The following is a 14,545-nucleotide window of genomic DNA, read 5'->3' on the forward strand; positions in this document are numbered from 1 at the left end:
ACTGCATCAGCCATTGAGCACTGGAGGTTAAAAACACTGGAGGAAAGCAGTTTATCAGTAAGGTGCAGGGCTGATTCCTGTGTGTTTGTCTCATTCCGTTCTGGAACAGATGAGGTTGTTGCTTCCACTGTTAGACCTTGAAAGTGACTTAGGACAAAGATTTTCTTTATCCTTGTTTCTGTGGCATATTTGGCTAATTCCAAAGCTTTGGAAGAGTCAGTGCATGATTCCAGTTTACTAGGAATCCCAGTAAAAAAGGAGACCTGAGAAATTACAGGTTGTTTATTTTGCCGGCAGTCCTACAGAATAATAGAAAGGTTAATTTAGAACTTGATCAACACAGAACTAGAAGCTAAAGACATGATTGCTAACAGCCAGCCTGGTTTCATGGAAAGGAAGCCTTGTCAAAGAAACCGGTTATCTCTCATCATCATCCAATGATGAGATGATGAGATTATTGGTTTAAAAGCTGTCATTATATTGAATCAGCAGGGTTTACCTGAAGTGGTGTAAAGATGAGTCTCTGGTGGTTTTTAAAATGCAGTTATTAACAGGAGAGAAGGAATAAGACTGTTACTAGCAGGGTTCATTCTTTCATTCTCCCTCTACTCCACTGCATCAGTCAGTGTGAGCCTGGCTTAGTTCAGAGATCTGGAGAATATAAAAACTTCTCAGAAAATGCAAAGCCTGGGTAAGAAATAAGTTGTGAGGAGACACAAGACAGAAGGTCTTCTGTTACAGAAGGTTCTGATCGTCCTGTATGGGGATCTGAACAGTACAGGCTTTAATAAAACCAAATTTAAGGTAAGGTGTTTGAAAGCCCACAAAGCAGGTTGTGACTTCGGGAAAGCAGTGGTTGGAAAAGAGCTTCACAGATCATAATGAATAATGGATTCCTTAATCTAAGCCTTCAGACGGTTGTAGCAACCAGTAATTGATTTGATCGCTGGGTATGGGAAAAGGCAAATACTGTGTAGATGTGCAGGGATTTGGTCTGGGCTCTGTATGTGGCTGAAGTTAGATAGTATGTCCATTGTTTTGACCATGTTTCTTCAGTACTGTAGGAAATTTATGTAGAGTTCAAAGAACAGACAAAAAAACTAACCAGAGATGTATGGTATAAGTCTAGACAGAGCCATCTCTGTGAAAGAGACTAGAGAGCAGACAGACTTGACTGTCATGCTTTGGTGCTTCCTCATGAGCAGATATCAGTGCCTTGAAGATAAAGCTGGATTAGAGTAGTGTAGCTGTGGAGGCCAGATTTGGCTTTGAAATTCCCGTCGGCTATTCCTTCCCCCAGCTCTATCCCCACGTACTCATATGATTTTTTCTTCGGAAATCCCACCTTCTATCTTTCTGCAAGTAAACATCTCCTTAATTCCCAGTGCCCTTGCAGCAGTAGCACCAATTCCTTACTCAGGATAACAGCTGGGGAGCTGGAGTGACTGAACTGGCTTCTTTTCCTCCTGTTTCTGAGGACTAGGCACAGCGTGAAACAGACTAAATTTAAATTTAGAGGTAAAATATAATTTCCTAACAGTGAGGATAATTTAAAAAGTGTAGTACTTATCTGGAGAAGGGGTGGGATTACCAAGCCTTTGGAATCTTTAAAACAGATTGTCTTCCTGAAATGCTTGCTTTCAGCCAGTTTTAACAGTGTGTGTGGACCGAGATCAGATGAGACAATCTCTTCCACCCTTAAAATTTATGGAACTGATGAATCTTTACTGTTGTTCACATGCTAAGGCTTAGTGGAATTAATTTATTACTCTATACAATTAACCTGTTTTGCTGGCCCTCTGGTTAGGCTGTGTTTGTAGCATAGACCCAGAGTTTCAATATGATCATCTTTGACCTGACTTTATTGATGGGGACTAAATTCTGTACTCAAACACTTCTATTTAGTGTTAAGGGCTGTCTTAGTGGAGCTCTTGGGGAACAGTTACATTGAAACTCGGAATGTATGCAGTATTAGTGTTGAGTTAGTGCGATCTTTGGAAAGAAGTTCTATTCTGCTCTTTGAGCAAGAAGAAAATTATTCCCCTGTGTGTGCTGTTATTAAACCTGTCTCTTGTGATTCACTGCAGCATTACTGAGCAGCAGAGGGTACTAAAATACTTATGTAAGCTATGCTGATCTCAGTGCTTTAGGAAAGTTCTTTCAATTCATCTTTCAGGTTTGGCTTGAGCTCTTGCTTGCTTTGTTTCAAGTTGATTGTTCCCAGCGTTAAACAAGGATCAATGTGAATGACAAATTGCTGATCATGTAATTAGCTCAGAGCAGTTTTCTTCTGGCAGGGTATGTTTTCTGTTATTGGTTGCTTCTCCTCCCACAACCCAAAGCAGAATTTGACCACCTGCTGCACCTCTTAATTGAGTGCTGAACAAAAGTTTAATGAGTATATAGGGTAGTCCAGGGCATGGTTTAGGGGGCTGGTTAATGGTTGGACTCGATGATCTTGAAGGTCTTTTCCAACTGAAATGATTCTATGATTCTATGATTCTATAGTGATATGGTGACTTACAGTCTACTCTTAACAAGTCGGTTGTTCTGTTGTACTTGAAAAATGTTTTTGTCCATTTTAGATACCATTAAATATTATGTCACCGAAGTGATTATTCAACCATCTGAAGGAAGTTTCAGCCCAACACCAAGGTAACAAATAAAAATTAAAAAACAAAATCAGATAATTTGCTCAGATTTATGTTTTAGAAAGGATGCTAGAAATGCACTAATATTTTAGTTTCTTGAATGATTACATATAATAACAAAGTATTATCAAATTTTATGTAATCATCACAGAATTAAGCATTGTAAAGTTAATGTAATCTGAATTCACTCGTACAATTTTGTTTGCTTGTCTTTGTGTGTGTTTGTGTGTGATGCAGGAGAGAGATTGTGTATAATTTGTTGCAGTGTCTCACTATTCAGGTGATAAGCCAAAATACAATACTTAGTTATTTTGAACTATGTTTGCATGATGTCTGGTGACTAATTATGGAAGTGGAAGGTTACATTATGTAAAGTTAAATTAAGTAAAGCTTGAAATGTTTATTTGGAGGTGAGATTTTTGAATTTTCAAGTAATTCAGTTTGAAGTTAAGACTAAGATGAAACAGAACTTGATCTAGCTATCTTGTATCATGTACTATGCATTAGTCACTGTTCGTTCTTTTTGTGAATTGTATTTGAAATATGTGCATCTTTCTGAACTTTGTGTTCATACATGTAAAATATAATAGGGAAAAGCTTTTATTCAACATTTGACTTTTGGTGTTGGTCAAAATAAAGGATGTGAAGCAATTTAGACTGCTGATCTATTAAAAAATTCCTGTTGCAGGAAATAGAAAGTCCTCTGGTTTTGAGGGAGAGAAAGATAAAGAAGCCCCATCTCTCAATGAAAAGTGATTGTAAGATGTAGTGGAATTGACAGTATGGAGATACTCATATACCTGTACTGCATCAATATGAATGACTTAGCCCATGTAGTTGTTATGAAAACATAACATGTGGTTAATTCTTCAACAGGTCTCAGTTTCTACAGAGCATGGTTGCTCAGTGTCTTGTGGAATTGTCCTCTGCTAAAACCACGTTTAGATTCACTGTAAAAGGGGATAATGGAAAAATCTATATTCTGGTAAGTTGTTTTTTTTTTTAATCTTTATCTTGCTGAAAAAGTTTAACTTATGAATTCCAGCTCCTAAAATGTATTATTTATGCTGTTCATGATTGTATGTTTAAAGAAAATGAACAAGTCCAAATTCTTGAAGTAGTTCTGAAGAGTTCTGGTCAAGTAAGAAATTTCCCCGTTTTTTAATCTAAGTAGGTGTACATATAGAGATTTCCTCTATTAATATAGTAATAAAAGTACTACATATGCACCACAAGTAGCACAGAAATAACACTGGTTTGTATTCAGAAAATATGGAAAGCTTAAGTTTTGACTTTGTAATATGTCTCTCATCTTGCTCCAGTGCTTCTTATCTTTAATCACCAGAAGTTCATAAAATTGTATAGCATCTTTCACAAATACTGTCTTAAGTCAGCAGAGACTACTAATGTAGTCAGTACATTGCATTGCAAAGTGAAGTGCAAACAAAAATAAAATTGCCTATTATACTTAATGTTCTAATGCTGTTAAACTTGGTTAAGCTTGATATTTAAATAGTGACAGCTAAATTCCTCAAACTTTTAAGATGGGTAGGAATTTGGGTCTGGAATTATCTTAATACTAGACACTTGGTATAACCAGGGATGTTTTCTTTTATTCATGAACTAAATATAGGCACAGAATTTGTAATTTTGTAGTTTTGTACGAGTAATTCATAGACACAAAGATAAAGAAATACATGATTGTAGATTCCTGCCCTGGATAAACTTTATAGATGCACTTTGTTGATGTAGGCAATCTAGTTAAATGTTTTATATATACATTGTCCAAGTTCTATAATTTCCGAACATCCAGATTCTAAGGTAAGTGTATATCTGTTGCTTTTAAATAAATTTTAGTGCCAAGGTAACATTTATGCAACCACTGAGAAATACTTCTGTGATCATAAAATAAGGTCTCATGAGCAGACCCATAGTTGTCACTATGTATAATCTAATTGAGTCATTAAAAATTGTTGTGATATTTTTCCTTGTAGCTTATGTGTTTCCAAGTTACCTAATGGAGGTATTCAAAAAGCGAGTGGACAGGGTACTCCAGGGCATGGTTTAGGGGGCATGGTTAATGGTTGGACTCGATGATCTTGAAGGTCTTTTCCAACCGAAATGATTCTATGATTCTATAATATTCTGATGCTTAAGTCTAGTAGCTTATATAGAATGAACTGGTTATTTTCTAACAGAAAAATCACCTCATTTAGCAGATTGCCATTACTCTTAGCTCTGAGTTGCATTTTTGCCAATGTATCAATTAGAGGAGCAGGCTGAATTAGCATAGGTGCTGGCTTCTGATTGGCATCCCTTCCTTTTTATTAGTGAGTTATTAGTATTTTTTTATGTGTGTGTTTAACATCAGAAAGCCCTTACTCATGTCCAGGGTGAGGTTCTAGGTACTGTATAGACACCAGCAGGTATTCTGGAGCCATGGGTTAAGTCTTAGGACTCATAGGCATTGTGGACACAAGTGTAATGTAAGCACTGTTTATATTAATGATTGCAAACAGCTAAACGGTAGAAAATGTAGGTGCTTGAGGCTGTGAGTACACAGCCAAGTTAGACAAGTGGTCTCATAACTGATGCATCATGGACCAGCTGTCCCACTTGTTTGTTTTGACAATGAGCCAAAGATTCTCATTCACAGTATTTGTGCTTACGTATGTGAATGCACACAGCTTAGGCTATGTATGTGATAATTAAGGTCTCACACAAGTCTTTTTAATTTTTTTTTTAAACCACAAATACCACGTATACTCATTTTCCTTATTTTCTCTGCATGTATCACTTAACATTACCAGTTATGTTATTTGTGGATATCATAATATGAGTTTCTCTTGTTTAAGTTGGTGATAACCAAGTTCCTGAAAGCTATATACTACTTATGTTTGGGTTTTTTAAAGGATAACAATAAATAAAAGTCTCTTTGTCTCAGGAAAAAAAAAAGTGACATATACAGATTTCCTTACTTGTCCTAACTGTATCTCTGCCCTCTTCACATTCTCTAAAAGATGAATCACTTGCCTCTGCTTTTTGCTCCACTGTTGAAGGGTTCCCTACCTTGAAGTTGCATGATTTACAAGCTAAGAATAAGATGAGGACAGGAAATGGATAGTGAGACAGGAGAACACAAGCAAAATGGTACATCATTGGTCAGCATAGCAGCTTCTTAATAGATGTCATTTTTTTGTGTACTATAAAAAAGGATAGGTTTGAAAGAGGTGAATAAGTAGTTTTGTGGCTAGATAGAGGGAATTCATCCCATGGATGGGATCAACCTGATAAAACCCAAAAAGATACAACTGTGATAATCAAAGGGTGTGTGGTAGAGTTTGGAGTGTTTGAATACTAACTCCAGTCTTTCAGTACTGAATGAGTGGGATTGGCTTTTTGGAGTGGGATTAGGCTGTAAAGTGCTTTGAAAGTGAGGCAGCTTGTGTTTCAGGAGTGAGTGGAGAGGGAGTGGGAAAATATCCCAAGAAAATAATATGTAACAAAATGGGAGAGACCTGTCAATCAGATACTGATTCTTGGACCATGTCTTGGAGGCCATGAGCAGAACAAGTTTGCATTTGTCAAGGTAGGAGAGGGGAACGTTGCAGTGATCAAGATGTGAGATAATGAGTACCTTGTTGAGACTTAGCTACCCAGCTCTCTTAGAGAGCTCTATTCGTTGTGAAGTGTGAGAAAACCACATCTTTATGTGAACAGTCTGAATGTGAGGACAAAGAAGCTGTAATGAAAGATGTTTGCATTACTGACCTATGTGATGACAAAAGTAATGGTAATGTCTGCAATAACTAAGAATGAACTGGCAAGGAAGAACAACAGCTTTTTTTAGCCATGTTCAGTTTGAATTGATGCCTAATTGTCCACAAATTGATGCTGGAGACACAGGTTGAGATTTTAGGAAACTGATCACAGAATGTAAATCGTAGTATTTCACCTGTTTGGATCAAGTCCCATGAAGTATAACTGAGATTTGTTGCAGCTTTTCTCCTAAGAAAACCTTTGAAGCTTATTGACAAGGTGATTTAAAAAACAAAATGAAACAAAACAAAAAAAAACACCAACAAAAAACCACTTTCTCCTGATGCTGTCATTTCAGAAAAGGTCATCAATCTGCACTATGAATGGATTCTAAACTTTATATATTTATCTTTCTGTAAAGGTTCTTTTCTTACTGGAGTTAATATGAAAAGCATTTGGTTGTGCAGGCTTTGCAGTACAAAGTGGTAGAGAGGAAGGAAAGATTGTACATTGTGAGTAACATAGTTGAAAGCATAGATCAAAATTTGAAGCTATGTTAGCTGGAAATAGCATGTATAAACTGCTTTGAGTCAATACACCAAGTCTTGGTGAGTGAGTATTCATTAAGACCAAAAGCAAGATCAAAAAATAATTCATGCATGAGGAAAAGAAGGAAGTTACTGCCTAAAGAAGCAAATGTAGTTCAGAAGTTGATTTTCTCATGGGCGAATGTCCTTCCACCCACAAAGATTCATTTGCTTTTTCTGTATTGTGTGCTAAATTATTAATACAGATCTGTTGCACTGCTGTTGAGACAAAGACATACTCTGAACAAGTGGTAGAACTTTATTGTCAGATGCCACATATCAACAGTGGTAGTAGAAGGAAGTACTTTTCAGATGGACCATGTTGCAAATGAAATGGTTTGGTTGCTTTCTCTAAAGCAAGTTGCAGAAGGATTCTGAAAGGAGCAGACAGCTATTGCTGCACCATTCCCTAGACTAGTTTGAAGGATATTCCCCTTCTGAAAAGCATCACAGGAGGCTCCTTCACAGGGAAGTGTTAATAATTTCAAAAGGAAGGAACTCTGTTTAGTTAAGGCTAGGCGTGTTGGCAGTGGCCTGTGTATATAGGACACTTCTCTTTTTTCCCCATTTTCTCCAACACCTCTTCAACACTTGGCTTAAAGCTCTGTGTGTAATGGTCCTAGCTAATGAAGTATATTTTGCAGTTTAGGCTATGAATGTGTACCGTGAGTTACCAGAGCAAAACTGATGAACAGCCACTTGCTAAGCCAAGTGCTGTTGCTTGTCATCATTTATGTGCATATGCTAAAGTGATTCTCCTCCTCCCATCCCCTCCCAAGACATCTTTATCAATATATCTCATTCTTCCTTTATGAAGCTTCCGTTGTAATGTTCCGAGCATTGGGCTCTGATAAATTGTGACTGTCATATTCAATTACGGCATATACTATGTGTCCTGTTAACGGTGGCTTTCTCCCTCCACAGGGGATATCATATGTCTGCTACCTAACATCATGTAACTTGTTTTACTTGAAGCTGATTAGGTCATGAGAAGCAGAAGATTACTCTCTAGTGAGCAGCACTACATAAATCCTGTTTTTCTATGATAAATATTTCATATATCAACATTTCATACAGGCTCAGGTCTTGTAAAAATTGATTTCCATTGGTAACTTGGATCACTTCACTGTTGCAGGCTGTGAATAAAGGCAAAGCCTGGCTTTTTTGTACAGTGCTTAGCTGGAAAGCCCTGAATCCAAGTTGGAACACTGATGCACAATCACACAGAGATTAAATAAGATCCATAATGTAATGCAAAAAGTTCAGATTTCTTAAAACTCTCCCTCGTAAATATCCCATGAATTGCTGTGAGCAAGTAGTGCTGAAGAACGCCAGTCCCATTATCAAATTTGATAAAGATTTATTTTCCAAGTAAGGTTCTGTTACAGCTGTTTGTAAATCAATCCCAGCCTTCCTTTTAGACCACATTAACTATTGTCTTTTTCCTTTCATGTCTTAGCTCCATCCAGTCATAACTATCACACTGTTTCTAAAAATCCTTAATTTTTGGCACTTCCCGTGGGCAGTCTTTCAGTTCCCTGTGTTTAGCCCTCAGTTGTTCAACACCATATGCTCGACTAATTCCTAAAAAACTATGAAATTAGAGAAATAATCCATTTGGTACTGAAACAGATGACTTGGGACTGTTTCTTTTGTTACTGTCAAAGGGAATGTGCTGCAGCCACAAAAAGAGGCAGCTTCACAGAAATAATGATCTTAAGAGTGACTGTGATAAATCAGGCATCGGTTTATTGCATTAACCCGTTTTTCTCCACTAGAGGCTGTGCAGACTGTGCTGAATAATAAAATGTCAATTTCCGTCTGTTAACACTTTGTTAGAAACTTTGTAAGAATGTGGCTTTAGTATCAGCTGATTTAGGATCAGAGTAAAGGAACAAATTGAAACTGATGTAATGTACAGTAAAATAAATTATTTCTTCATTTATAGATATGGCTTTTAAATTCTGACACATTGCTGGTGGAGTCTTTAGGAAGTTCCTCCTCCCACAGTGTTTTTACACTGTTTGGAGATATTTTCATGCCTAGCTCTGGACCAGTGGGGACCTGGAATGCTGTCAAAGTCCTTTACCAGCCGTGCATTAAAAGCAGGAATAAGGAGTAAGTATAGCCTTTTCTGATCTCAGGTTCTGATCTTTGATTTGTTTTGCATTTCAGGGCAGCAATATTTCTTCGAGGTTCTTTGGACAGTCCATTAATCTCAGAGATGTATCTCTTTGAAACTGCATACAATTAAAAAAATTTTATTTTTTATTTTTGTAAGCAAAATGCCAGAGGAATAGTATTTGGTTTCTGTTACAGCCGGAGAGAATCTGGTTGTTAAATTTTTGCACCATAATATTAAAATGTAGACCGAAGAGTTATGTTGTTTCTAGGGGCACATGTAGATAACTTAGGTATATGATACAAATAGAGTAATGCACTTTTATGTTTATGCATTTTTTCCCCTGTGTTAACTCACTGCACTTTTAGAGCCTGGTCATTTTTCCAGCTCTGTTGGCAGAAGCTGGAAGTATGGTGGTCCCGGGAATCTGATGGAGGGTCAGTGAGTTCTGTCCATACGGTCTCAGAACATGCTGCTCTGCAGCCATAGCTCCAAGTGATCTAATTCAGGGAGGAGGAAAAATTGAGGGAGATAAGGAGCACGGGCTGATTCTTGAATGATGCATAAGTTTAGCCAGATCTCCCTCTTTGCCTTCAATTTCTGTGTTTTGTGCGAAAATCTGATCTCATCTGTCAAGTTATTTATGGGAGTAACCCTCTCTGCACTCCCACAGTAAAGAATTTGGACCTCTTTGGTACAGCTGAAACCAACAGGGTAGAGGTGGGTAGTTACTGGTTTAGCAAATGATACCTGCCTGTTACAGCTTCAGTCTTTACCTTTTTTTGCCTTAAAAGTATGCTTTGTTTTGCAAGACAAAGAGCTGTTCACAGGACTGGAATTTGTCTGTTTAAGCCAAGTTATCTTCAGTACTACAGGTGTTGTCTGGTGGGTCACAATAAATTAGCGTAATGATCATCTCTGTATAGACAGACAATGCATCTAACAGTGTCCCTGTTAAAAGATACTTGTGCATGTAGCCTAGCAGAATAATATGAATAATGCTGTATCAATATAGCATACTCTCAGCATATAGCATATCCTCAAAAGGAAAGTCCTTTCTAGATACGTTTCAGAAGTTTATTGAGTTATCTAATTAGCCTCTCCATGTTTAACTTGCTTTCAGCCCAGTAGTGGCATTATTTCAAAAAGAAATGGGGCCCTGAGAGAAGGGGAAGGAGAAGAGGCGAGGAAGGTCATTGAGTACAATGCCATACAAATGTGTTTCTTGGATGTTTTGAAGACTACTGGAGCCCTCATAAAGGAAACATTTGATTTTGGCAAGCTTTGAAGTCTACATTATGAAAAAAATACACTGCCTAACATATTAAAGCCTTTATCTGTTGGAGACCAAAAATAAGAGAATATTGATTAAGCAACGGCTCCAGTGTTTGCAGGTGAGGGAGTATGATTTTAGCACAATTTTCTGCCTTCGTTTCTGCAGTAATAGAAGAGAATACATTGGTTTTGTATAGGTCACACTTAAATAGTGGTTTGGTTTTGTTGTTTTTCCTTTAAACTTTTGGAAACTAGATGACAAATTAAAGAGGTATGGATGTATTTAAAATTTAGAAGACATTCCGTCCAGACTCAGTCAGTACATAACTAATTTATAGCCCAAGACCTCATAAAAGTACAACAAAAATGTTGTCTCACACAGACAAGAAAACATGTGCATATGAATTTAAATATTTTTGTAGCAGAAATATACACCTTACAAGAATGTGTGATTCATCACAGTGTTTATCCTGAATGTTGCAAAGTGTATCCTTTTTATTTTTCAAACAGATCCAATATTGAATAGCTGAAATAAACTCTGACATAGGGAAGGAATGCAAAATTCTAATATTTAGAGAAAAGGTCATACTACATTATTAATGTTATTCATGTAAGAGAAAAAATTACCTTTATTAATTTAGTAGCTTCAGAAGTTGGCATTGGAGAACCTCTGTGATCTAGAAGTTATTTAGTGATCCAGAATAGATCTTAAAGTATTGTCATTTAAACTGCTTATTCTTAGAATGGGAGATATTGCCAGAATCACTACCTGCTCTAAAATTAAAGATACTTCATTTACCACTCAAGTCTTAGGGAAGTGTAACTTACTTTTGCTTTTCAAGTTTCAGTTCTTTATCACTGAGAAGATTTAATTACCTTAACACATGTTCAGTTACTTTGACATGTTATTGAGATAAAAGTCATATCTACTTAGTCACTTACCTAGTATTCACAAATGCTTTTCTTGAATGGAGTTCTCAGCAGCAGAATTTTACTGTGACATTATATTCGGTTCTTTCGTTTCACCAGACAGACTTGTTACAAATCACTTGTTTCTGAAGATTGCTTTGTATTTATCTTTGGGATTTTGTAGTGAGCAGAAGGCACAACTGAGGTTTTAATTCTCCTCTGACAGTAATTGACATCTTCCCTGTCCAGTCCCTGGAAAAATGCAACAACAGAAGAGAAAGAAGAGGGGGTTCTTTTTAAGGTTCAGAAACCAAAGTAACTATTGGTTTAGTATTGTTTTCCCATTTTTATATTTCTAGTAAAGAACGCTAAAAAGGATGTTAGCACTTCAATCTGTTTCCACTAACTCATTTATCAGCTGGCTTGAAGTACTGCCTGGACCTGTGCAATAAGACTGAAGGTTTTTTGTGTTGAACAGGAATGTAAACATAGCAGAAGCAAAAATATCAAAGCAAGTACAACTTATTTAATGCAATGTGTTTGCATCTAGATCTCAAATATTATTTCAAGAATTCTGAACAAAGTGTCCGATTTCTTGAATAGTGCAAGTTCCAAATGTTTTAGACACCCACATTCCGATAATAATTGTAATACTTACCTTGCTTGTTTCTGCACACACACCTGCCTTTGAAATAATGCAGAGGTTTTAGCGCCCATGGTCTGCTCCCCGTGAGTGGGGAGTAAGCAAGGATAACTCCTGTGTAGGAAGCAGTCAGCAGGAGGTCTGCTTGTGACCTAGACCCCAACAGTTGCAAGGGATAAGCGTGCACTCTAATATTCTGTTGCATGTCAGAGAGCCTCTTCAGTTGTCGCGAGTCACTGGGTACTCTTGGGTCCTGTCCAATTCCTGCAGTGCCAGAATCTGATCGTGCGATGGGAGGGGAAGCACCTTTCTTACCTGTGGATACTGCGGAGTCTGTGCTGGGTAGCTGGGCCATAGGTTAAGACAGATTAACGTAAGCTAGAAATAAAAGCATTTATTTGTATTTTCTAAATATAATAACATAATCACACTTTTGTTAAACCTGGGTGAAAAATGAAAGAAAATCTGTACTTAGTCTACTTACACAAGCATAAAGCTACTTACTTGGAGATAAATACATGGTTCCATGGTAGCAGTTGAGGTCTCGGGCTTTATGAAATTCTCCCCTGGCAAGCTGCCTCTGCTAGAGAGAGCCTAACTGGGATTGCCTAATAATTCACATTCAGGCACCCCCTTTTTGAAGTAACCCTTAGGTCCAGATTCCTTGGGATGCACTTGAATATGTCTCTTGGGGGGAGCGTAGTAGCTTTTATACGTGATCTTTCTTTTCAAGACTTCTAGGATATCAGGAGGAATTTACAGTCTCGCTCCAAAACTCATTTTATTCCTTCTTTATTCAGAGTGCAGTTTTGCAATTCTTCATAATTAACATAATGCTTATTTCTCTTCCTAAGATATGGAAGTGGTTTTTTCCCCTTAAACTAGGAATTATGTCCTGTGAACAACACCGTGCTTCAGTGAGCAACAGAACTCTCTTTCCTCCGGTAAATCACTGGCATATCTGTCACTGTACCTTCCATTCAGTATTACTCTAGATGTTAACAATGCAAAGGAAACAAACATTGGAGTAGGATAAATGTTCATGGTTCATTACTGGCTGCTGAATGAAACCAGCCGCAATGATAATTAACCCATTTGGAGCGATAGCTGTTTGGGGGTGGCTGATCCCAAAGCCTGCTGTAACAAAACTGTGTTCTCAGTTAGGCTGAACGTTGCCGAGAAAGTGATTGTGAGGGTCTGACAAATTCAATGTCTCAAACATCTGTTAAAGAGCTTTGCTGGAGAAAACGGCCTCTGTAAAAATGCTGGAGTTTCGTGAACAGGACAATGTGGCCAGAGGAGAGGGCCCCACGGAGGGTGGGAACGCACTTCTCCAAAGCCCCAATTCCTTATCTTAAGTGACCAGGAGAAGGAACACAATTTATGCCTTCCTGGAGGAAGAAGGCCCCACAGAAGTTGGGACTGTGCTTCTATCTTAAGCGGTCATGCCAGCAGGAAAAGAGAGGCAACTCCACAATGAACCCCCCCCAAAGCTCACTGACCGATTCCAGTGAACCCCAGGTGTGGGAACCGCGCATGTCGAGATCATCAACTAACACACTTTAAAAGAAGAGAGAACGAGTCCTCAGGGCGTGCCCTCCGGAACTGGATCTCTACGTTGGCTGGACCAACGCTGGACCCAGGACTGGTGAAACCCTTCTCTTCTCTCTTTCTTTCTTTCTTTCTCATTCTCTCTCTCCCTCTTTTCCTTCTCTCTTTCCCACAGTCCCTACACCTCATCCTTTTAAACATAAACTGTTGACCAAGTCTGAGGCTAGGAGTGGATCTAGCCGCCCCTGAGCTCCTCTTTGAAAAGGAGTCCAGAAAGCAAGGGGGTCTGCTCTGAACCTCGTGACTCAACGGGAGGGCTCTCCTTCTGACACAGTTTCATGTTCCTTTTTCCATTTCATTTTTCTATACTTCCCTCCTCTTCTCAAACAGCGGCTTAATGACATGTTGCAAGGTTCATATTGATAGGTTCACGTGTACTTGGACAAAGTTAGCTAGGTTGAATAAATGTTGATTGTTGTTTGAACTCCCCTGGTGTCGTTTCACCTTAATTCTGACAAAGGAAATCCACGAACCTGAGTCACTCCAACTTTGGGACGCGACAGTGATTACCCCTTGTGTGGCATCTGCCTTTTTATCGACAACATGCTGATTCGTGTTCAATTTGTTGATCTGTGCTGACCATCAGATCCTTTCCAGTAGATTGCAGTCTGTTAAGCAGCCTTCCTCTCTGTTTTTGTGTAGTTGTCCTCTGCCAAATTTCATCCTAATTTTGTTCACAACCTTTTTCCCTGTTGGCTGTGGCCATTTTGATTTCCACCATGTGGCGTACTGATGGCCCTTCCCAGCTTCATGTCATCTGTGAATGAAAGAAGCATCTCTCTTGTTCCAGTCTCCAGGACAGCGACTGAGATATGGAATAGGACCAAACTAGGAACACATCATATGGAGCCTCTCTATATATACCTTTGTTTTGGCAATGAATTATTAATAGTTGTGCTCTGGGTATTCTCTGTATGTTAGACTGCGTTGCTTAAGAACGTTCTGTAGCTTTTAAGGCATCATGAAGTTAAAGCATGGTTAGGTATAT

At 38.2% G+C, this 14,545-nt stretch overlaps 1 protein-coding gene across 9 annotated transcripts in view; it reads left to right on the top strand.

Moving 5' to 3' along the window:
* UBE3D (ubiquitin protein ligase E3D) overlaps positions 1-14,545 on the top strand; it is a 104,678-nt gene that overhangs the window by 14,798 nt on the left and 75,335 nt on the right. For 7 of the 9 annotated variants that reach the window (XR_008234346.1, XR_008234350.1, XR_008234347.1 and 4 more), the window contains exons 6-8: positions 2,586-2,655; positions 3,528-3,636; positions 8,946-9,115. Coding sequence is in view for 4 of the 9 variants with exons in the window: in XM_052781637.1 (XP_052637597.1) it covers positions 2,586-2,655; positions 3,528-3,636; positions 8,946-9,115 (349 nt within the window). In the remaining 5 variants the exon portion in view is untranslated. Of the gene's footprint in view, positions 1-2,585; positions 2,656-3,527; positions 3,637-8,945; positions 9,116-9,172; positions 9,251-10,242; positions 13,130-14,545 lie in introns of those variants that run through there. The other 2 variants (XM_052781638.1, XM_052781640.1) reach the window with 2 other exon arrangements.

This window comes from Harpia harpyja, chromosome 3 (assembly GCF_026419915.1).
Source record: "Harpia harpyja isolate bHarHar1 chromosome 3, bHarHar1 primary haplotype, whole genome shotgun sequence".
Classification (NCBI taxonomy): Eukaryota; Metazoa; Chordata; class Aves; order Accipitriformes; family Accipitridae; genus Harpia; species Harpia harpyja.